We start from the raw sequence: 25356 nt of genomic DNA on the forward strand, positions 1-25356 counted from the left end.
CATTAATTCCTACCCTTGTTCCCGGTCTTTTAACCAGTTCTCAATCCATGAAAGAACCTTCCCTTTTATCCCATGACAACTTACTTTACTTAAGAGCCTTTGGTGAGCAACGTTGTCAAAGGCTTTCTGGAAATCTAAATACACTATGTCCACTGGATCCCCCTTGTCCACATGTTTGTTGACCCCTTCAAAGAACTCTAATAGATTTGTAAGACACGATTTCCCTTTACAGAAACCATGTTGACTATTGCTCAACAGTTTGTTTTTCTATGTGTCTGACAATTTTATTCTTAACTATTGTTTTGACTAATTTGCCCGGTACTGACGTTAGACTTACCGGTCTGTAATTGCTGGGATCACCTCTAGAGCCCTTTTTAAATATTGGCGTTACATTAGGTAACTTCCAGTCATTGGGTACAGAACCGATTTAAAGGACAGGTTACAAACCTTAGTTAATAGTTCCGCAACTTCACATTTGAGTTCTTTCAGAACTCTTGGGTGAATGCCATCTGGTCCCGGTGACTTGTTAACGTTAAGTTTATCAATTAATTCCAAAACCACCTCTAGTGACACTTCAATCTGTGACAGTTCCTCAGATTTGTCACCTACAAAAGTCGGCTCAGGTTTGGGAATCTCCCTAACATCCTCAGCCATGAAGACTGAAGCAAAGAATCCGTTTAGTTTCTCCGCAATGACTTTATCGTCTTTAAGCGCTCCTTTTGTATCTCAATCATCAAGGGCCCCACTGGTTGTTTAGCAGGCTTCCTGCTTCTGATATACTTAAAAAACATTTTGTTATTACTTTTGGAGTTTTTGGCTAGCCGTTCTTCAAACTCCTCTTTGGCTTTTCTTATTACATTTTTGCACTTAATTTGGCAGTGTTTATGCTCCTTTCTATTTGTCTCATTAGGATTTGACTTCCACTTTTTAAAGGAAGTCTTTTTATCTCTCATTGCTTCTTTTACATGGTTGTTAAGCCACGGTGGCTCTTTTTTAGTTCTTCTACTGTCTTTCTTAATTTGGGGTATACATTGAAGTTGGGCCTCTATTATGGTGTCTTTAAAAAGCGCCCATGCAGCTTGCAGGGATTTCACTTTAGTCACTGTACTTTTTAACTTCTGTTTAACTAACTCCCTCATTTTTGCATAGTTCCCCCTTTTAAAATTAAATGCCACAGTGTTGGGCTGTTGAGATGTTCTTCCCACCACAGGGATGTTGAATGCTATTGTATTATGGTCACTATTTCCAAGCAGTCCTGTTATAGTTACCTCTTGGACCAGCTCCTGCGCTCCACTCAGGACTAAATCTAGAGTTGCCTCTCCCCTTGTGGGTTCCCGTACCAACTGCTCCATGAAGCAGTCATTTAAAGTATTGAGAAATTTTATCTCTGCATTTCGTCCTGAACTGAAATGTTCCCAGTCAATATGGGGATAATTGAAATTATTATTGGGTTAGTGGGGGCTCTGTCAGTGTATGACCAGAATATTCCTATTCTTATACAAAGATAGGGAAAGGACACTGTGGGCTAGTCTCGGTCAAAGTGACCAACCCAATGACAGCTGCCCCCAGTAAAAGCAGAGTGGGTGCCAAGCTCTGAAGGCAGCAGCATCGCCAGCAGCAGCATAGAAGTATGGGTGGCATGGTATGCCACTCTTACTTTTCTGCTGCTGCTGGCAGCGGCACTGCCTTCAAAGCTGGGTGCTCAGGCAGCAGCCACTGCTCTCCTGCCATCCGGCTTCAGGCAGTGCCGCCACCAGCAGCAGCGGAGAAGTAAGGATGGCAATACCATGACCCCCTAATATGCTTGTGATTCCCTTTTGGGCTGAGGCCCCAAATTTGAGAAATGCTGCGGAGAAATCACACATTTTTTGTGGGTTGGTCATGGCATGAATAACAAATTTCACGGATGCGTTACACATTCACAAAATTTGCTATTTATGCTGTGATCAACTCACAAAAAATGTGTCATTTCTCCACAATTTAAGTAGCCCCCTAATTATGATACAGTCTTTAATCATATGATCACATACCTTTTTTTCCACCGGACCCCTGACTTATTCAGTGCACAAGTTGGACCTACGCTGGGAATGAATCAGGGTTGTGTAGTGAATGAGGCTATTTTCTGTAGGACCCCTTCCTCATTGTTTCAGAAGTTTCCAGGTGTGTAGTGAATGAGGCAGGGAATTCCAGGAAGAGAAAGGGTAGAGAGTTTCATGGATAAGGCAGTTGAATGTTGCCCTGGAGAAGTGGAGTCTATCCCTGTTTCTTCCACAGAGTTTCTTTGTGATGCTGGGCAAGTCACGTAAGCAAAAATTCTCACAGGTGGCCAGTGTCTGTTCCTCACTTTCGGAGTGCCTGATTTGCCAAAGTGCTGAGTGCTCACAACTGCAACTGAGTCAATGGGAGCTCTGCTCTGGACATATAAAGGGCTATCAAATGCTAATTATTCTGAAACATCAGACAGTAACCTTCTGAAATTGGACATCAACATTTAGCTGACACCTTTGACAATATTTGCCTTTAAATCTGTGCCTTGGTTCCTTCTGTGTAAAATGGAGATAATACCACCTCACTTCACTAGGGTATTGTGAAGATAAATTCATTCATGTTTGTAAAGCACTAAGATACTATGATGAGAGCACCACAGAAAAGCCCATGAGGAAATGAATAATTCTGTATGAGCAGTGTAGGATTTGGATGCTATGCAGTAAATAAGGCCTGGGACTACACATTGAATGATGGGGATAAAAGGAAATATTCAATAATTACCCATTCAGTGAGCACCATCCATCCAGGGCACAGAGTGAAACACGGACATGTGGAGAAAATAGTATATAATCATATAATTCAAGACTGTATCAAAATGCATATGCTCAATGGAGCTGAAGGGAGGTTGCACAGGCAATCTTATTTCAGACATATCCTAACTTTTGAATGCTTGACTTTGCAACCTTAGTGTTCTTCCAACATTGTTTTTTAATGTAATTATAAATAAGGCTAAGATTTTGTCACGGATATTTTTAGTAAAAGTCAGACTGGTCACGAGCAAAACAGAAGCCATGACCTGTCCCTAACTTTTACTAAAAATATCCCTGACAAAATGGGGATCTGCAGATCATAAGAACAGTCATACTGGGTCAGACCAAAGGTCCATCTAGCCAGAGGTGAAAGTAAGCTCGTCTGGTCCGGCATGGCGTACCGGCAAGAGCCAGTACACCGTGTTGGACCGCACCGACTTCTGCGGCCGGGATTAAAAGGGGTCTGGGCTCCCTGCAGCGGCGGGGAGCTCCGAGCCCTTTAAATCCCGCCTGCAGCTCCGGCGGCAGGGCTGGGGCCAGGATTTAAAGGGCTCAGGGCTCCCCGCAGCTGCTGGAGCCCCGAGCCCTTTAAATCCCAGCTGGAGCTGCGGTGGGGATTTTAAGGCGCCTGGAGCTCTGCGGCGTCCGGAGCCCCAGGCCCTTTAATTTGCCCATGAGCCCCAGGGGCTCCCCCCCAGCCACCTCTGCAGCTGGGAGCCCCGGGTTGATTTAAAGGCCCTGGGGCTCCCAGCCACAGTCGGTGCCACAGGGCCTTTAAATCTTGAGAGCCCCGACCTCTTCCAGTTGAGGCCACACCTCTTCCGGTTGAGGCCACGCCCCCCTCAGGACTCTGGCAGTACCGGTAAGTCCTGTAAGTTACTTTCACCCCTGCATCTAGCCCAGTATCCTGTCTTCTGACAGTGGCCAGTGCCAGGTACCCCAGAGGAAATGAACAGAACAGGTAATCATCAAGTGATCCATCCCTTGTCGCTCATTCCCAGCTTCTGGCAAACAGAGGCTAGGGACGCCATCCCTGCCCATCCTGGCTCATAGCCACTGATGGACCTATACTCCATGAATTTATCTAGTTCTTTTCTGAACCCTGTTATAGGATTCCCACACTACTTCAAGCTGGGCAGCTGCTGGAAGTAGGAGCTGCCTGTAGCTGCTGGGGGCTGCGGGGTACCCCTGCTGCCTGCAGCGGGGGTTGGGAACTCAGGGGTTCCCTGCCACTTGCACGGCCCAGGAGCTTAGGTTCCTCCGCAGCAGCCCGGAGCTGCCTGCCACCGCTGGCAGCCCGCAGCGGCCGGGATCTCGGGGGTTCCTTGCCACCCCTGGTAGCAGGGAGATCTAGGGTTCTCCAGCAGCGCCACCCCTGGTGGCAGGAAGCTAGGGGTTCCCCACTGCCACCCACCAGGAGCTGGGGGGGTCCCTCTCTGTCCCAGGCAGCAAAGAGCTCAGGGGGTTCCCCTGTGCTGCCCAGCAGAGGAGCCCTGAGCTCCCAGTGGCTGGGAGCTGCAGGGGCTGCCAGAGACGGCAGAGGTACCCCACAGCTTCCTACCCCAGTGGGCGGCAGGGGACCCTGCAGCTCCCAACCACTGCAGGCTGAAGTCACAGAGCCCACTGGAAGTCACAGATTTTGTGACTTCCACAACCTCCATGACTAAATTGCAGCCTTCATTACAAACACATACTGCAGATTTTAAAAGTGTGAAGTATTATTCATTTATAATTAATACTTTGCACTTCTATAGCACCCTCCATCCAAAGATCTCAAAGCATTTTACAGATATTAGCGAAATAAGTCTCACAGCACAGCACCCTTGGGAGGCCGATAAGTATCATTCTCATTTTTCAGATAACTTCTCTGTGCCTCAGATTCCTCAGTGAATTGCCTGCGGTCTCACAGGAGAATTATAACAGAACTGGGATTAGAACTGTGATCTCTCTAGGTCCTGTGTGTTAGATACTGTCTTTCCCTGCTAGTCAAAGCATGTTTCAGAATAATTTGGTAACTTGCACAAGCATGGTCATGCCACAATTAGATGTAAAGTAAAATCACTCAGTTTATAATGAAATGACATCATTTCGACATGCTGCACCACATCTTAGACAGGAAAAAATGCTGCAGTTACCATTGCTATTATTTTCAGCTCTTTCACTCCTCAAGCACCTCTGTGATGCAAATGAATAAAATAAAATGAATTTTTCAAAGAGACCTTATTAAGGGAACAAGAGCAAACCACTGCATAGGAAAGATGGGAAGTACGGCAAGAGACCACTCCGGCTTAATCAGGAGATCTTCAATGATTTGAAACTGAAAAGAGAGTCCTACGGAAAGTGGAAACTAGGTCAAATAACAAAGGCTGAATGTAAACAAATAACACAAGTATGTAGGGACAGAATTAGAAAGACCAAGGCACAAAATGAGATTAAACTAGTTATAGACATAAAGGGTAACAAGAAAACGTTCTACAAATACATTAGAAGCAAGAGGGAGACCAAGGACAGGGTAGGCCTGTTACTCAACGAGGAGGGTGTGGGGTGGGGAAATAATAACAGAAAATGTGGAAATGGCAGAAGTGCTAACAGACTTTTTTGTTTCAGTTTTCACCAAAAAGGTTGGTGGTGATTGGACGTCTAACATAGTGAATGCCAATGAAAATGAGGATCTGAGGCTAAAATAGAGAAAGAACAAGTTAAAAATTACATAGACAAGTTAGATGTCTTAATGTCACCAGGGCCTGATGAAATACATCCTAGAATACTCAAGGAGCTGATTGAGGAAATATCTGAGCCATTAGCGATTATCTTTGAAAACTCAGGGAAGACAGGAGAGATTCCAGAGGATGGGGAAAGGGCAAATATAGTGCCAGTCTATAAAAAGGGAAATAAGGAGAACCCGGGGAATTATAGACCAGTCAGTTTAACTTCAGTAACTAGAAAGATAATGGAGCAAATAATCAAGCAATCAATTTTCAAACACCTAGAAGATAAGAAGGTGATAAGTAACAGCATGGATTTGTCAAGAACAAATAATGTCAAACCAACCTAATAACTTTATTTGACAGAGTAACAAGCCTTGTGGCTGCGGGGGGGGGGGGTGGTAGATGTGGTATATCTTGAGTTTAGTAAGGCTTTTGATACTGTCTTACATTGACTTTCTCATAAACAAACTAGGGAAATACAACCTAGATGGGGCTACTATAAGGTGGGTGCATAACTGGTTGGAAAACCATAGTTATCAGTGGTTCACAGTCAAGCTGGGAGGGTATATTGAATGGGATCCTGCAGGAATCAGTCCTGGGTCTGATTCTGCTCAATATTTTCATCGATATAGATAATGGCATAGAGCGTATACTTATAAAGTTTGCTGACAATACCAAGCTGGGAGGGGTTGCAGGAGCTTTGGTGGATAGGAATAAAATTCTAAATGATCTGGACAAACTGGAGAAATGGTCTGAAGTAAATAGGATGAAATTCAATAAGGACAAATGCAAAGTACTCCACTTAGGAAGGAACAATCAATTGCACACATACAAAATGACAGCCTAGGAAGGAGTACTACGGAAAGGGATCTGGGGGTTATAGTGGATCACAAGCTAAATACGAGTCAAGACTGTAACACTGTTGAAAAAAAAGCAAACATTATTCTGGGATGCAGTAGCAGGAGTGTTGAAAGCAAGACACAAGAAGTAATTCTTCCACTCTTCTCTCCACTGATAAGGACTCAACTGGAGTATTGTGTCCATTTCTGGGTGCCACATTTCAGGGAAGATGTGGACAAATTAGAGAAAATCCAGAGGAGAGAAACACAAATGATTAAAGGTCTAGAAAACATGACCTATGAGGGAGGATTGAAAAAACTGGGTTTGTTTAGTCTGGAGAAGATTGAGGGGGGCCATGATAACAGTTTTCAAATACATGAAAGGTTTTTCACAAGGAGCAGGGAGAAAAATTATTCTCCTTAACCTCTGAGGATAGGACAAGAAGTGAGAGGCTTAAAATGCAGCAAGGGAGGTTTAGGCTGGAATAAATTTCCTAAAACTAAAAACTTCCTAAATGTCAGGGTAGTTAAGCACTGGAATAAATTGCCTACGGCAGTTGTGAAATCTCCGTCATTGGAGGTTTTTAAGAGCACGTTAGATGAACACCTGTCAGGGATGGTCTAGATAATTCTTAGTCCTGCCTTGAGTGGAGGGGACTGGACTAGAAGACCTCTTGAGGTCCCTTCCAATACTACACTTCTATGATTCTATGAAAGATTTGTAAACTAGCAGTATGAAAGGTGGCTTCAAAAAGCATCATATAGTATTGTTAATTTGTATAACCTGAGTGGTATTTTCTACACTTCTGCTTTAAGAAATTCCAATTCTATTGTTTTCATTATAGTAAAACTAAGTGGAACAGCAGCAGAACATTGTGAAGCTGGGGGAGATTTTGATTTTGAGTAAAAGATAAAGAAGGATAATTCAGAATCAGGACCTCAAATTACTTTTGCTTGATAGATTTTAAAGTTGAGAACTACATAAGCCCTTCATACCTAAGATATGAATTTTTAAGGGATCTTTTCTGTAAGGTTGTCCTGTAAGTAAGCTTTATAAATAAAATGGTTATTAATTATAAAGCAGTGGTTTCCAATTGCTGCTAGACATCACCTGCACTGATACTTCAGGCTTGTGTGACTGATGTTCTCTGCTCTTCCCGTTGTGCACACTGTAATCCGTGATGGAGCTTGACTTGCTCCAAACCCCAGCTCTACATGAATGAAAAGAGGTAAGCGCCAGATTGTATAGCCAAGGTCTTACTCAACTAAATTGATTCATTTGCTTTGAAAGGGTTGGGCACCACTTCTTAAAGCAGCCGATTGTCCATAATATCCATGAAATGGGTATTATTCACTTTTCTTTTTGCTTATTAACAATTTTGTGAAACTGTTTTCTTTCAGTTCTTGGTGAAGTGGAATATCTCCTCTTGGAGCGACCAGGTCATGTAGCCTTAAGTAACGACACGGTGTCTGTTAATTTTCAGTACTTTGTCAGTGGTAATGTGACAGCAAAGAATGTATCCATCCTACTGCTGGATGCCAGCACCAACCAGACCATTGCAAAAAAACAGCTTCCATCAAGCCAGTCACGGGGGATAGTAGGGTTTGAATGTTTCTCTTTCAAGACTGCTGGGGACTATTGGTTCAGAATGATCTCTGAGATTGATAATGGCACTGAATTTCACTGGAGGGGTGGGAGCACCCTCCTAAGTGTGGAATGGCCTGTATTTCACATTGACTTGAACAGGACCTCTGAGGTGCTCAGGAGTTCCCTTCAGGTTGGACTTTTCACTAATAAACAATTGTGTGCTATGAATGAGACAGTGGTTTCATTGGACGTGATATTCACCAACAGCCTGTATGAACTAGGAAGATTAAGCTCTAATGAGGCATTGGGAATGCGAATGAGCAAAGGAATCTTTCTCTCTAGATCCCAGTGGGTGGAGTTTGACTGCCCACCTGTTGACCAAGAAGTGTATGTCACTGTGTTACTGAAATCATTAGAGACCAACTCAGTCATCGCCTCAACAGGGCCCATAGACCTTATCCACAAATTTGGATACAAACTAGTAGTGGCACCAGAAGTGATGTGCAAGTCGTCCATTCTGGTGTTTATTGTCTCCCCTCCATGCATTGCCATCAATGGGAAGGTTGCTGTGTACAAGGAAGCTCTCAAACGTCCTGGTGAAAGAACGACATGGCTAGATGAAAACTTCCTACGCCCAGGGAGCAACAGAACAGAATTTAACTGCACTTTATTTGACGTGGGGAAAAATAAATATTGCTTTGAATTTTTTGACATTTCAAGCCAAAGCCAATCGCCCCCAAGAGTTAAGGAATGTATGGTGATCCGAAGGAATATAGGTTTGTATTGACATTTTCTGTCTTTAATTAGAAACTCTGTAGGAAAATGACCATCCTTCTATATTGTCAATAAGGATGATAACTTGGATTGATGAAGTTGTAGTTTTTGAGTCACATAGCATCAGATAAAATAAGTCATGATTAACTGCCAATGGAATAAAGTTTAGTTTGTGTGTGAACAGATACACCAGGATGGTTGATAAAGGTGGTACTGCTGTGGTTTAATTAGTGGTACTCTAACCACAAGTCCAAACCTGCCATGACTAGTGGATTATCTGGATATCTAGTCCCAATACGAACTGAAATCTGGTAATCACAAAGAATTACATGAGAAACTGCTATCCCGGCTAGGGGCCAATTTCTTGCCCATTTGAAATTACTGGGAGTTTTGCTTATGTGATCAGGGTTTGGCCATAATGGAAGAATTCTCTCCTGTGTGCATAGCTCATATGTTTCTTTGGCAGTCTTTCAGCTGGGAATGGCAGATGGGAATCCCAGGTTTGGTAGTGGTCACAGTAGCGGTCACAGTAGCAGAGATTATCTGCTCCCTCTATCATGGAGGGAGAGAGAGGAGAGATGAGTGTCAAAATCACTACTGATTCATGGAGGGCAGTTGTAACTAGAGACTGGCTAAGGAGCTGGTGTTTAGATGGGGATTGGGTTTTGAGTGGGATTTGTGTTCAAGGATAACCCAGGGATAGACGTCACTCCATTCTCATGAGCTATTCTGCAGTTTCTGATGACCCTAATCCACAATGTGAAAATGAGCTCTTTCTAGTTTTGGACCTGACCTGGAACCAAATTCATAGGTCAGATTCAAATCCAGGGGTATGACACCAACCATCACTCCCCACAAAATTCAAAGTGGATTAGAGTTTCCGATTCTGGCCCAACCCTAATTGTAACAGTCTCTTGAAAGAATGTTTCCTCTGTCTTCTCTTATGCATGGAAGTGACAGAACTGGAATTTTAGAGCTCCTCATAGATTATAAGTCTCTAAAATTAACACAAGCTTTATATTTTCAGTCCTTCTTAAAATGTTTGTCACATAAGGAAATGCTATAATGTCTGTGGCTTAATTATACTTGTGATGCTATGCTGTTTTACTTCATTCTGTTTTGTAGGTTTTAAAACAACTAATTTTTCAGTTACCAATGTATAGCCGGAAAATTACTTCTAGTCTCACTGCATGGCAAACTCATCTCGTCAACTTCACTTTCCCTCACTACTCTCTTCACATTCTTTCTGACACACACACAAAAAAACATTTGCAAATTCAGAAATTCATACATTAATCAAGGCAATTCTTCTATAGCTGGAAGAAGGAGAAAGATTATTGATGTTTCTTTCCCCTACCTAGGTGCTTAGATGCTACAGTGCTGTGGTCCGTAAAGTATCTAGTCAGACAGATACTTACAATATGACACAGATACATTCCAGTGCCCATTATTTCTGTTTTATTTTGTGGGATTCACTTTAAGTTATGACTCCCTGCAATTTGCTTTGTATCCTTTGCTTTCACTATTTACGAGCTCCAGCAGAAAGAATCAGGCTACAAATGTGAAGAAAGGATTTATGTAAGTGACTGACAAGTTACTTGTACAGAGCAGATGAAAGCAACCCTACACAGTGTAACTGTAAATAAAATGTCAACTTCAAATTAATTAGACTGCAGCACATCTGACTTTGTGGCAGGGTCTGCAGGACTTCAAAGGCCCATGGCAGCATTCTAGATGCACAAGGTATTCTGCAAAGGGTGCAGCTGTCTGAAGACAGCACAAGGATGGAAATCTTCGCTGCCTGTGCATGAGCTGGAATGGCATTCCAAGTCAGAACTCTGTCATGAAGCCCCGCTCCTGAATGATCTGGCTGTGCTTCAGCCCGGCTTGGGATTGTGTTGTGTCCAGGGCCGGCTCCAGGGTTTTGGCTGCCCCAAGCAGCCAAAAAAGAAAAAAAGCCACGATCGCAATCTCCGGCGGCAATTCGGCGGGAGGTCCTTTGCTCCCAGCGGGAATGAGGGACCGTCCACCGAATTGCTGCCAAATACCTGGACGTGCCTCCCCTCTCCAGAGCGGCCGCCCCAAGCACCTGCTTGCCAGGCTGGTGCCTGGAGCTGGCCCTGGTTGTGTCTAAAGACCTTGATCCCATGGCAGACTGCATTTGTGAAATAAAGACAGATGTGTTACTCCATTTCTTCTTCTACATCTTACAGAAGAAAAATATTAACCTATTATCCTTTTGTAATTCTGGCCTAATGGGCAGTTTGAGCACAGAGTTGGCTTTGAGATCCTGGGCCCCATACCAAGGAGATTAGGTCACCTTGTGCTGCATTGTGGGTGGAAGGGCACAGGATACATTTCTTATGCTGTGGCATCCAAGAGCATTAGTGATGCCTGTGAAGAGGGAGTGCCTCACACGTCCTCTGAGTAGTAAATTCAGGTCTCTAGGTAACCCTGAACACACCAAAATACCATTCCAGTATTCCCATCTCAGACCCATCCATTTTTAAACAATGTCAGCTTTTATTGTTGTTGTTGTTGTTTTTTTAAAGTCTATCCCTTCTAAGGTTGTGAAATAAACCTTTTAAATGTGAACCAATGCTGTGCAGTTTTTCTGAGCCTGCAGATAGAGGGCCAGTGAGACACTAGCTCAGATCGGTGTGGCCACTCTGACCATTCATCTCAATGGGGTGCTAATGCTGAAGCTTAATGATAGCAGCTTTAATGTAAAAGTTAACTGCTTCTCTGCTGATTTTAGTAAAATCATCCAGCTAATATATGTATCTAGTGTGGCTCTATAACATAGAAGTGTGAGATACAAAATTCCTGTTAGGCCATTGTATGCATCACCTGGGTTGCCGCAAGTTTGTTCTCTTCATCATGTTCTCCTGTATTTTGTCCAGTATTCTTTTAAATGTCCCAAGCAACAAGGCTTGCACCAATTTGCTGGAGAGAATATTCCATGTTCTAGTCCTGATCCCATTTAAAGTCTCTTGGCTTTACTCTAATAAAAATAATCAAAAATAGTATCAATAGCACTCATAATTGGGAAGGTTTTCTTGACTTTTCTGGTCTTAATTTCACCCCATTACACTTAGTTATACCTGAGGATGAAATTCAGCCTGCATGCAATTCCCTTTGACCCCAATGAGAGTTGTGCTTTCTTACATCAGGGCTGAATTTTGATCCCTAGTGTTCTTAGTGAGCAGTAAAAAGGGGTAAGGAGAAGGTGGTTAGTAGCACCTTGAGAGTACAGCTGCTACCAAAGAAGGGTGAAAGGGAACAGGGGGAGAGCCACCATAAGAAGGGGCAGTAGTTACCAAGGGAAGGGAGCAGAAGAGCAGTATCTAGGGAAAGGATGAGACAGATAAAGCTCCATCCAAATTTGTTCCACCAGGTCACTGTGTAAATAAGGTTATATTACTCAGACCCCCTTATTCTGTGAGTGTTCTAATCCCTAGGAAGATCTGAGAACCAACTAGTTTTATACCTGAATCCATATCTGACACATTTATCGGATGTGGTTTTAATTGGGATAAAAATAGAATTTGCAGATGGATTCAAAGTAACCAGATATGACAGCATTAGAAAAGTGATCATCTTATGTGCAAGACTGCTCCCTTATTACAAAACTATGCCTGCTTTACAAGTCTCTTAGGGCCCAATCCTACTCCCATTTACATCAATAAGAGAAGGAGCAGGTCCTTAATCTCCATATTCCAGTTAAGTTTTTTATACCTCTGATGCGATGTACTAATATGGACAGCCCTTAACTTCTTGCAATAACTTTGCAAGAGCACTGGATGTGGAATTTTTAGAGGGGTCCTTTTGGGGGGAAAAATTAATCTGAGTTGACTGTTTTGTTGGATAACATGCTATATTAAGGTGTCCCATTGCATAGTGAGAATGAAACACACACAATTGGAGAGAGATGCTACACAAATCAACAATTAACACAGTCACTTACTTGTGTTTGTTTTTCATGAGTCCCGAATTGCCAATGTTTCAAATTGTCTAACTCATCAGTTAAATACCTGCATGTTGATAGGCAGGGCCGGCTCCAGGCACCAGCTTCCCAAGCAGGTGCTTGGGGCGGCCACTTCGGAGAGGGGCAGCACGTCCAGCTGTTCGGCGGCAATTCGGCGGACGGTCCCTCACTCCTGCTCGGAGCGAAGGCCCTCCCGCTGAATTGCCCCCGCAGATCGCGATCGCGGCTTTTTTGTTGTTTGTTTGGCTGCTTGGGGCGGCCAAAACCCTGGACCCGGCCCTGTTGATAGGCTCCCCAATTTTACATTAAAAATTCACATTTAACAGTTAGTTTACAGTCTGTGCCTTCTACATTGTAGTAAAGATTTTCACCTGTCTCTTTAGATCCATTTGTCTTTAATGATTTTGTGTCCATGGAGAAAAATGAGCTGCGCTTTATTTTTTTTTTATTTTTTTTAATTCTAGTAGATTGCAGAGAAAGATTCAGAAGCTTAAACTGTTATCTTTCACAGAAGCTGGGTAATTTCCTCCCATGAGAGACTTTTTGATTATTGTGAGCTCCAAACCTGCAAGGTGTTTAGGCCCAGAGCCACAAAGGTACTTAGGAGCCTGAACCCCAGACTTTGGTGCCTAAGCCCTGGTTTTAGGCTTCACTGTGATTCACGAAAATCCCACTAGGCTGCTACCTAACCTGTAGGTGTCTAACTCACTTGATTCCTAAATTTCTGCTGTAAAAGTTCCCTACCACCTAAGTTTCTACCTCTGGTCATGTGTACAGCTGCCCCACTCTAGGTGTGTGTACAGATATCTCATGTCTAAGCCCCAGAGCGATTCATAAATTGGGGGAAAGATAGGTGTTCCTCCAACTCTCTCACTCATAGGGCCCAATCTGGTAGACAGGTCCCATTCAAAATCTTTGGCTGGAGAAGATGGTGATGCCAGTGCCTCCCCACCTTGTAACTTTTAGCCCACTGGTTAGAGCACTCAGCCTGGCTAGGGGAGATACAAGTTCAATTCCTCCCTCTGCCTATGGGGGAGAAATGATTTGCACAGAGGTCTCCCACGAGAGTGCTTTAACCACAGAGCTATGGGACAGTCCTATGGGGGGACTCCCTCAATCTCTCCTGTTGAAGCTGTTCCACTTTGGAAAATGATTAATTAGTCATTGGGGGAGGGTGGCTGTTGGGAGTTCCCCCCGCCCAGGTGAGTGCCCTATCCACAAGACTCTAGATTCATTCTGTCTCTGGCCCAATGCCTGTTTAATCATTTACATACAATGGAAGAGCTTCAATAGGAGAGACTGAGGGGACCTGACATCAGAGTAGCCCCTAGCTCAGTGGTTAGGGTAGGTTCCCAAGAGATGGAGGAAGACCTCTGTTCAAAAGTGTTCTCCTCAGACAGAGGGAGAATTGAACCTGCGTCTTCCACATCCCAGGTGAGTGCGCTCACCCTGGGGCTAAAGGCAGCAAGGTGGGTGGCACCAGTACCACCACCTCCTCAAGCATCTTGTGTGGCATGAGGCAGGCACCAAACTCATTCTGGCAAGCAGCAGCTTACACACCAAACCCACCTGACTCCAGGAGAGGGGTTCTGTTTGGGAACGCCAGCAGAAATAGGTGCCTGGAATTAGGCATCTAACTCCATGAGAGGGGAGGGGTTTAGGATACCCCCACCTTGTCAGCATTTCCCATTAGCTACCATAGGCAGCTCCTTGCCTCGCATGCTGGCTTTTGTGGATTGTATTCCAAGGTGTCTGTCTCTCCCAGTTCATTGTACAGGGAACCTGGGCACCTAACTCAGGTTTTTCAGATTACGTTATGGTTCCTATGATTTTCTAGGTGTCTAAAAGTAGAGTGTTGTGAAGTGCAGTATTGCAATACCCCAATCCTTTTGTAGATTCAGACCCAAGTATCTTCTGTAAGGAGTTGTGCGCTCTCAGCTCCTACTGAAGTCCTTGCAGAGATGAGGCGAATTGGTACCTCACAGGACAGGGCCTGAGATTAGAAAATATCTTTGATTTAAATTGTGTGTATTTTATTTAGTCTCTGAGCCTGATCATGTGATCTGCGCAGCACCCTCATCTCCTACTAAAGTGAACAACAATTGGGGAGCTCAGCACCTTGCAGTATCTGGTCCTATATCTGAATGAGATTAACAGGGGTAAAACCAAGCTGTATCTAACACACATGCGTGACACACTTGTCACAGAGGCATATAAAAGAGAGTAAACTGATAACCTAAGGCTCCAATCCTGCAATCATTTATGCATATAAGAAACTTCAAGCATGTAAGTAATCAGATGAGTTCAACAGGACTACTCACCTGTGTAAATTTACTGATGTTGGCATGTTTGCAAGTATTTGCAGGATTGGGGCCCAAAGCAGTTAAAATCCTCATATTTAAATACAGTTTCATTTTTTCCCTTTGGTCCTTTGCAAGTAATAACACAGCATGAACAATACCACACCTAATGTACCATAACCTCCATCTCTGTCATACAACCACATTCTTTAATTCTTTAGATTTGTGTAAATAGTTCATGAGTCAGGGGTTAAAGCAAAAGTCATGGGACACTATGAGGTTAAGAATGATGTAATTAAAAACAAATTTCATGACCTGTATAAGTAATAGCAACACCATAATTATTAAAGAGAGAGAATTAAAAAAAAAACCAATTTACTTTTCCATCATTTATGTGGTTTTACTTTTTGCATTTTACCCCTCCTAGATAATGAAAATAGTCAGTTTAATGGTTTTGTTTCTGGTCCATTTCAAATCAGTTCCTATAAGCCAACTAATAATATTTAATGGGGACAATCCCAAGATATCTATCACACATTGTTCTGTCTCTCCAAAAAAATCGCACCAGGTCTAATTAATTTTATTGGAGTTTAAGGGTGTGGTTCTATTTTTCTTTCAAAATGTTATTTATAGCATTCAAAAGTTGGCAGGAGTGGTCACTTTCAGCTTCTGGATTCTCAGTGCTGTAAAGTTTCAGTTATGAACACAGCAAGAGGCTGTTGAAATTCAACCAAAAAACTGCTTTTGTTGCATTTAAAATAACGAAAATGCATTATGCCTTGAACCCTGCCCCCTTAAAAAAAAACTTAAATTTTCATCCTAATACTCCTCATTGAGAGCCCCCTCAAACAATAAAAGATTAGGACCTCTAAAACACTGTTAAACTAGCGGTTCAATAACATTATTTGTGTGCTATGAAGATAATAGGAGAGAAATCAACACTGCTTTTTCAATAGTCCCTTTGAGCCTCAGCCTCCTCTCCCAGCAGTATAAATCGGGGTAACCCCACTGAAATCAATAGTGATGCTAATGTAAAACCAGCGTACCCAAGATAGGAATCGGGCCCTATACATGCCTAAACTGATAAGACATTAGAAAGACTTGTGGATTTATTTCTATTTGCTGTTGTACAAGGCATATCCTGCTGGCCTTAGTTAACAGACTAGGAGTGCAATCCTGCTGCCATTGGAGGCGATGGAAGCATTGCCCCTGACTCCGATGGGAGCAGGCACAGGCCCCAGTAGCTGTTTGCTTTGCAGTGTTATAATTGCAGAGTTGGGGTTGATTAGTTTTTATATAAAGGAGGGATAGTTGAAAGCTTTGCTGTAAGATGAAATGAGTCTGTCTGCATTCCTCATTGCTCTGATTTCATGTATCCACAGAAACATGGAGCCTGTGGCAGCCCTGGAGTTCTTGCAGCGTGACCTGTGGGGATGGAGTCCGTGAGCGACACAGAGAATGTCTCACATCGCTGCCAGCAAAACCAGGCTGTGTTGGGACACCGAAAGAGACTTCGCTGTGCTCTCTAGAGGAATGTTCTAGTATGTGGTCCTGCTTTCTTTAAAGCTTTTCTCCTTGACATGTGTCTGCTTTCTCTGGAGAAAACAAAATGCATGTTATTATAATAGGTTTGAGAAACTAAAGCATTTAAACCAGTCTTTGTGACTTATTCACTGGGGATGAAATCCTGGCCACATTCAGGTCAATGGAAAACTCCCACTGACTACATTGTGGCCAGGATCCCTGGAGTAAATTCCACCAACTGGCTGATGGAAACCCATGCAATACTTTCCGTCTGTGTGTTTGCCGGGGATAGAGAGATATAGGCAGCATGGCTGGGCCAGTGACACTCATACTATGGAGGTGGATTCCACGTTGGCATCACATCTGCCAGCAAGAAAGGGAGTACTGGGGATGGGCTAGGGGAGAGGTCACTGGTCACAATAGGGATGAATCTGGGCTGGCTCAGTCTGTCACAGTTGCTCACGCAAAGGAAGTCAGTAAAGAGTCACACAGACAGTCCGGCTTTATCGCTAGCTTCTGAACAGAGGAGAGAGATTTTTAATGTATTTCAAAATATATATGAAAAATAATGCCAATAATGAAAATGTATTTCAAATACGATAAAACCGGAAGTTTGTGTGGAACAGATTGAGAATATATTAACCATATGTATAGCCATATGGAGTCTGGTGCTGTTGGGTGCTGAATACTTCCTGTCCATCAGCCCTTAGCATTTTTATCTGGGCCTGCAAACCCACATTATTGACTCCCACTCTCCCAAGTGTAACGGTCTTCTGCTACACTTCCCTTAGCCCAGTATCCTGTCTTCCAACAGTGGCCAATGCCAGATGCCCCAGAGGGAATGAACAGAACAGATAATCATCAAGTGATCCACCCCCAGTTGCCCATTCCCAGCTTCTGCCAAACAGAGGCTAGGAACACAATCCCTGTCCATCCTGGCTAATAGCCATTGATGGACCTATCCTCCATGAACTTATCTAGTTCTTTTTTGAACCCTGTTATAGTCTTGGCCTTCACAACATCCTCTGGCAAGGAGTTCCACAAGTTGACTATGCGTTGTGTGAAAAAATACTTCCTTTTGTTTGTTTTAAACCTGCTGCCTATTAATTTCATTTGGTGACCCCTAGTTCTTGTGTTATGAGAAGGAGTAAATAACACTTCCTTATTTACTTTCTCCACACCAGTCATGATTTTGAAGACCTCTATCATATCCCCTCCTCAGTCACCTCTTTTCCAAGCTGAAAAGTCCCAGTCTTATTAATCTCTCCTCATGTGGTAGTCGTTTCATACCCCTAATAATTTTTGTTGCCCTTTTTTGGACGTTTTCCAATTCCAATATATCTTTTTTGAGATGGGGTGACCACATCTGCATGCAGTATTCAAGATGTGGGTGTACCATGGATTTATATAGAGGCAATATGATATTTTCTGTCTTATTATCTATCCCTTTCTGAATGATTCCCAACATTCTGTTTGCTTTTTTTGACTGCCACTGTACATTGAGTGGATGTTTTCAGAGAACTATCCACAATGACTCCAAGATCTCTTTCTTGAGTGGTAACAGCTAATTTAGACCCCATCATTTTATATGTATAGTTGGGATTATGTTTTCCAATGTGCAGTACTTTGCATTTATCAACACTGAAACATTGTTCCTGCTACACTCTTCCCCTCTGTGCATAAATCAATGTGTACCCATTTTGCATACCCACAGAATGTCTCAGCTGTGCAAGTTACACTGGCTTACTCCCTCCCTGCCAAGTTACCCTTACACCTGTTTTCTGATCTTCCTGCACCAAAGTCAGATTTATGCCACTACAGAATTATGCATGAATTATTTAATCTTGTATAAAATTTAAAAGATGTTTTCACATTGTGCTCCAGCTCTGGGTACTGCTGACCTTGTGCTGTAAATAATAGCATCAGACCATCCTCTGCTGTGTCTCTGGTCCATCTAGGAGAGTCTGTTTCAGCATTATTATATTTGTATTCTTTAGTCCAGTAGATGGAGCAAGTGGCCGAGTAACAGAAGCCAGCACAGAGGGTTGGAACCCTGGTGGAAGGGCTGAAGAGGAGAGGTAGAAATAAATAAAAAAGATCAACAAGCAGGAGTGAGAAAAGAAAATAAGGAGAGAAGGGAAAATGAATAACTAAAACATTCCGATCCAGATTCTTTTCTCTTTTCCACTGGTATAAATCAAGAGTAACTCCATGGGTTTCAATCACAGCCACAGCCACACTTGGCCAAATTCTGGTCTTGTTTCTCTTCTGATGGCATCATCTTTCCCCACACCTCCCACTGTGTGACTCTAAGAATTTTGTAGTGCTACTTGGACAGTGAGCCTCTAGTGACCAACTGAGTGCCGCTTTTTTGACATTACTCTGAAAATGAATGTACATGTATCTATTAAATGAACTGCCAGACTTCCTGAATGAGTGACATGCCACGCTGCAGTTGCATTCCGTATGGATCTGTTGAGCCAAAAATATGTACAGGTCTGTCTCATCTTACGCTGGGGTTACGTTCCGCGGTCAACGCGTAAAGTGAAAACCGCGTATAGTCAAAATTACATTGAGTGTAATGGCGGGTGGAATCGCCCGCACTACAGGAACAGTATTTAAATTGTTATTTTTCTCTTTTTTGTTGTTTTTTGTTTTGTTTTTGCCGACTGCGTAAAGCTGAATTTGCGCATGTTAAATTCGCGTAAGATGCGACAGACCTGTATAAATAACAAGCTGATTATCAAGGTGGCATTTTACAAAGGGCGTGGGAAGGGAAAAGTCTGTTTCTGAATTCTGGAGTATACATGTGGTTTGGTGACTGCAGCTATGAATTCTGCATCTACACTGCAGTTAGTTGAGCTTGTGGAACACTGAAAAGCATTCTGGGAATGTATATGGTGGACACTCCATAACATACATGTAAATGTGTAGAGTGGATACTGGATGGCCTGAGGGACTGGTAAAAGGATGCCTTAGCCTTTCACTTTTAGATCACTGATTTCTGTCCAGGTCTGGGCAGTAGCAATGGAACATAACTACCATCAGAAAACTGTTTAGTGGCCTATAAGAAATTAGTGTTTGGACACCATGGTAACAGGCACTAAATAAAAAGCTAAGATAGATAGAAATTAGAAAAGGAGTGTTGTCTAATGGCTAGAAAAGTAGATTTGGAGCCAGGATTTCGGGGTTCTATGACTATGATTGATTTGCTGGTGACCTTGGGCAAAGTCACTCAATCTCTCTGCGTCTTGGTTTATTCTTTGGTAACATGGGTATGATACTTGTCCTGGTGTGCTGTGAGGCTTAATTAATGTTTGTAAAATGCTTTGAGACCCTCATAACATGCACTATAGTTGTGCAAAGTATTGTTACCAGGATTTCTCTTGAAAGTCCCTCTCCAGTTCATAACAGACAAATATCAATAACAAAAACCCCAAGACCTCTTCTTAGCCCAGAACTGAATGGGCATGGAGAATACTCTGTTGTCTGACTCCCAGAGGTGTAACACTGGGTGAGAGTTGGAGAAACATTCTCAGGGCAACGTGGGGGAACTTGTGCTGCCACTGCTTATGCTGTCCATCTTCTCTCCAGACCTCAGGCTGTCAAGCCACTTACCTTTCACATCGGGGATCTGCCTGGCACAAGGGGAACAAATACCTTTCACAAACCCTAAAATCAGTTGAAAAATAATTTTAATTGCTGGGTTACCCTAACCACTAGGCTGACCTAATAGATCAATTCCAATAACAAATTGTTAACTCCTGGATAGCACTTTTTATCTGTAGATTTCCAAGTGCTGTTCCAAAAAGAGCAAGTATCTTTATCCCTATTTTACAGATGGGGAAACTGAGGCACTGGCAGTGACGTGGCTTGCCCAAGGTCAGCTAGCAGACCAATGGCAGAGCCTGACACCCCCTCACCTGATCACACTGCCTCTATGTGCTTGCTCTTTTCATAGAAACCGTACCAACTCTTGCAAAAAGCTTCCTACCGGATTTGCGAAACTCAAACCTAAGAAAAGCCATTAGGCTCAGGTGTATAAAATATTCTTCTGGCATTATGAAAAGAGGTGAGACTAGCAGAAATAGGTAGCAAATGAAGTTTAAAAGGTAGACAGGTCTGCAGGGCCCTCAATATAAAGTAGGTGGATTTGCTGCTGCAAATCAAGGTTTATCCTCTTTTATCTGAAGAAGACAGATGTATGCTAAGGACATGCTGGCAAGTAGACAATTTAATGTATTTTATTCATTGATTTTCTTTTTTTTAATTGTAGAATATCTTACTAAAACTCCAAATGTCCAATGAAAATGCAACTTTGATAACAGAATGTGTTCACTCTTTGTTACAGTTATAAAGCCTACCACCCCTCCTTCTGTACAGCACCAAGAGGACCAAAAAGCTAATAATATAGTCACCATCACTGGCATCTCCTTGTGCTTGTTCATAATCCTAGCCACTGTTCTTATCACCCTGTGGAGGAAGCTCTGCAGAGCTCAGAAGTGCAGCACCTCTGTGCGCTGTAACTCTGTCCATTCGCCCAACTGCCACAAGAGCTCCGACGAAGAGAACATCTGTCAAGCTGGCACGCAGCGGGAGAGCTTTTCCGCGGGCAGCGAAGCGCCTCGAGTGCAAGCCGGAGAGCCTGTTAACATACCTTTGACCTGTAGGAGGAGCCTTCAATTTGCTCAAGAAGAGGACACCTCTGTCAGTGACAGTTTTCAGTCAAATGCTCAAAAAATAATCCCTCCAATTTTCAGCTATCGCCTTGCACAGCAGCAGCTGAAAGAGATGAAGAAGAAAGGCCTGACTGAAACCACAAAGGTGTATCACGTATCTCAGACGCCTCTGACTGACACCGTTATTGATGCCACGTCTGTGCTTCCCCTGGGCACAGAAAACCAAGAGGAGGCTGCTGCACACAAATTCAGGATCAAATCTCCATTTCTGGATCAGCCAGTCAGTCATCTCAAATTCCCTAGGGAAAAATCTAATTCTAGGGTGGACTCTGTACTGTCACAGGCCAATCCTGTAACAAGCCCTAGTCAGACCCTCATTAGACGAGCTCACCTGAAATACCAAAATAACAAAGGGGAGCCGTTAGAGAGAGGCTGTCACAGAAACCCACAGTTCAGAAGAACAGCCAGTTTCCATGAAACTAAAAAGGTCAGGCCCTATAGGGAACGGAGCATGTCCACTCTTACCTCACGGCAGATTCCTCTTTATAGTGCCAGGACCAGAACATGGGGTCAGGCACTGGAAGACAAGTCCCGGCCAACATGTAAAGATGCTGATCCAAGTTCTGAAAAGTTTGACCAGTCTCATTGCACTCTGTTAGCTGGTGAGCCACTGAGCTATGGCACAAAATACCGCCACAAAGGGGGCCCTCCAGTGGGGAGGCCGGATCTGATCAGTGACCGTCAGCCTGCAGGCCAAGTAGCAGGAGCTGACAAACCAGAGCCAAACAGAAACAGGAGGGGCTCTTCACCAAACCATCGAGGGGCTTTGAGGAAAGAACCCATCTCAACTCTGAAAGATAATTACCAGCGAGGCAGTGCTCTAAGCCCTGTCCAGTACAGAAAGGACAAATGCCAGAGCTTCCCCACAAACCCTGAATTTGCCTTTTATGATAATAATTCTTTTGGCTTAACAGAATCGGAGCAATGGATGATTGACCTGTCTGGATATTTTGGTTCAAATGAAGAAGATGAAACAAGTACTTTAAGTATTGAGAAACTGGTGATCTGAATGACTGATTGCAGTACTGTAGGGCGGGGGTGTGAGAGAAGAGCTGCAAAATCTGTTGGTTTATAATAAAAGCAATAATGGAAACCAGGTTCCAGCTGTTTGGGGCAGGAGGGAAATCCTACGGCCTGATTTGTGAGCATGCATTTCTTTTTAATTAATAGAAAGGGCTTTGATGTCATTGTTTTGTCTAGTACACACACATAACCTGGGAAAGCAAATGGAAATGATAGTGTGACACAGAGAAAATCGAACAGATTTTATTCTATAGAGCACAGAAAAGAGCAGTGCTCAATGAATAATTTATACTGAATCATGAATCCAGTCAATTTAGACTCTTTTTCTGCTTGCGGACCATCCACTAGCAGAGCACGACATCCTGTAACATCTGTTCAACACTATTTAATGAATTGTTTCAGTTTTTTTTAACCTAGGTTGTGAACAGTTTTCAGCGTATCTTTAAAATTCACTATTGGTCATGGGGTTCTGCACATCCGTTGGGTGCCCCCGCTTGCCCAGTGTGGGGCTGATACACTCCGCCACACAGTCATCAGGACTCTCAGCTGGGCCAGACAAACACAATCAGGATCTCTGGCCCACAGTGAGGGGCTGAACAGGTGAACCGTCTATAGCTCCTGAGCCTCCTGGCTGTGGCAAACAATCACAAACAGGCCTTCAGCCCCTTGGGTGGGGCAGAGTAACCAGTCTATAGCTGGGGTCTCCAGCGGTAATAGCCACCTGCCAGTGCCGAGCCCACCCTGCTCCACCAGGTTCCGACCCAGGGCCCTGTGGAGCCTGTAGTCTCCCTCTTCAGGATTCAAGTATCAGCTCCCAATATATTCCCTCGGTCACTTCCTACCTCTAAGTCCACTTTGGGCTTGTCCTCCCGGGCAGAGGCTTGGCATCTCCGTCGGCCTTCATAGATGGGGATCCCTCATCATATAGTCAGGGAGACTCGCTTCTGTAATCTGGAAGGCTGGTGGTACCTCAGCGGGAGCTGGCAACGCATGTCTGTCTTCCTTCTCCGCCAGCCAGGACTGGAGTGAGCTGTTCCCTTTTATCTGCTCCCTCCAACTGTAGCATGTGCAGCAGAGGTCAGAGAGCCTGGCCTCTTGGGCCAAAAGTGACTGGTTAACCCCTGCTTGCCCAGTGCGGCATTGACACACCCCATCACATTATTGAACTGTGTTGATTGTTTGTAACTGGTCAGATAAGTCATGTGGTGTTTTTCCTGTTACCTGATTAGATGAGGAGAGCATGAGCAATTCTGGAGTGAATACTTGTTTACAATTTGGTTTTTGTGATTCATCACATACAAGACCTCGCCATTTGTTTTCTGTGTTGGTGCCAGGAAAGCTTGAGATTGCACAAACGTGTGGAAAAGAACAGAAAAGCATTGTAGAAAATAAACAGACTAGGTCTGCTAGTGTGATCAAGGAAAATTCATTAACAAATTTGAGTACTTGCTAAAACTGTTATTGCAGTATTCTTACCCACCTGTAGAAGCCAGTGAAAGACCTCTTACCTTCTCTCCTTCATTGTAATGCTCTTTCCCTGTATTAAATGTTGTATTTTTATTTTTGCTTAAACAAGTTGACAGATACTACAGCAAGATACAAATAAATTATGAACAAAACCAGTGGAACAAAATGCCTATTTAATTAAGATATGCTTTGCAAACAAAAGGAAAAAGGAAATTAACTCATCCATGTCTGTTGATTCCTGGAGAACCTTCTCCATAGGCACGTTTATTTCACCAGAGGATATTTAACAAATGGGATTGGACACTGCTGCACTTGCTCAACGCTTTTAGCAAAGTCACTGCACACAAAGGAGATGCAAAGAGTGGCAGGCAGGGCAGTTTGACTCAGCTCTTTACTCCAGCCATTTATTGGAATAACAGATTCTTCAGAGGTATAGAGAAAACAGGTGGAAGGAATACATTAATGGAGGAAACAAAGAAAATAAAAGAAGCCTCAGATGGAGATTGAAAAGGGAGGGTTTGGGGTAGGGAAGAGACACCTGACAGTTTTAAACTACCCCGTCCTCATAGTGCCAGGCTTCCCTTTCAGCAGCTCGTCCCCTGGTAACCTGTAATCCACATTCCAGTGAAAAGCTAAATTTGGAAATGCTCAATATTTCAAATATAGGCTCAGATCCTGCAATTTACAATGCGCAGGTAGATCCCTACATCTTCATAGAGCCCCACTGGTGTTAGTAATAGGAGATTCGATCATTAGAAACATAGGTAGCTGGGTTTGTGATGACCGGGAGAACCATATGGTGACTTGCCTGCCTGGTGCGAAGGTTGTGGATCTCTCGAGGCATCGAGATAGACTTATGTGTAGTGCTGGGGAGGAGCAGGTGGTTGTGGTACATGTAGGTACCAATGACACAGGGAAGGGTAGGAGAGACGTCCTGGAGGCCAAATTTAGGCTGCTAGGGAAGAGGTTGAAATTCAGGACATCTATGGTGGCATTCTCAGAAATGCTTCCAGTTCCACGCGCAGGGCCAGGTAGGCAGGCAGAGCTTCAGAGTCTCAATGCGTGGATGAGACGATGGTGTAGAGAGGAGCGGTTTAGATTTATTAGGAACTGGGGAAACTTTTGGGATAGGGGGAACCTATACAGGAGGGATGGGCTCCACCTAAACCAAAGTGGACCCAGACTGCTGGCACTTAACATTAAAAAGGTTGCAGAGCAGTTTTTAAACTAAGAGATGGGGGAAAGCTGACTGCTGCAGGGGAGCACGTGGATCGGACAGAGACTTCTCTAGAGGAGAGTCTATTGATAGAGATTCTCTAGGTTCTAGTCAGGAGGAGAGAATGGAAGAGGATAATGTAGGGGCCAGATCAGACAAGAAACATTCACATAAAAAAGAATCCAACACATCAGAAAAGGGCAGACAAATAAATAGTGACAAGTTTTTAAAGTGCTTGTACACAAATGCTAGAAGTCTAAATAATAAGATGGGTGAACTAGAGTGTCTCGTGTTAAAGGAGGAAATTGATATAATAGGTATCTCAGAAACCTGGTGGACTGAGGACAATCAATGGGACACAATCATTCCGGGGTACAAAATATATCGGAAGG

General features: G+C 43.5%; 1 protein-coding gene across 1 annotated transcript in view; it reads left to right on the forward strand.

Annotated features, from left to right (window-relative positions):
* The window catches only part of THSD1 (thrombospondin type 1 domain containing 1), a 36467-nt gene extending 12567 nt beyond the window's left edge, over positions 1-23900 (forward strand). Inside the window, exons 4-6 of the mRNA XM_034758553.1 lie at positions 7747-8709; positions 16378-16536; positions 20871-23900. Of these exons, the coding sequence (XP_034614444.1) occupies positions 7747-8709; positions 16378-16536; positions 20871-22267 (2519 nt within the window). The 3' untranslated portion in view covers positions 22268-23900. The remainder of the gene's footprint in view (positions 1-7746; positions 8710-16377; positions 16537-20870) is intronic.
* The last annotated feature ends 1456 nt before the right edge of the window (positions 23901-25356 follow it).

This window comes from Trachemys scripta, chromosome 1, assembly GCF_013100865.1.
Source record: "Trachemys scripta elegans isolate TJP31775 chromosome 1, CAS_Tse_1.0, whole genome shotgun sequence".
Taxonomy (NCBI): domain Eukaryota; kingdom Metazoa; phylum Chordata; order Testudines; family Emydidae; genus Trachemys; species Trachemys scripta.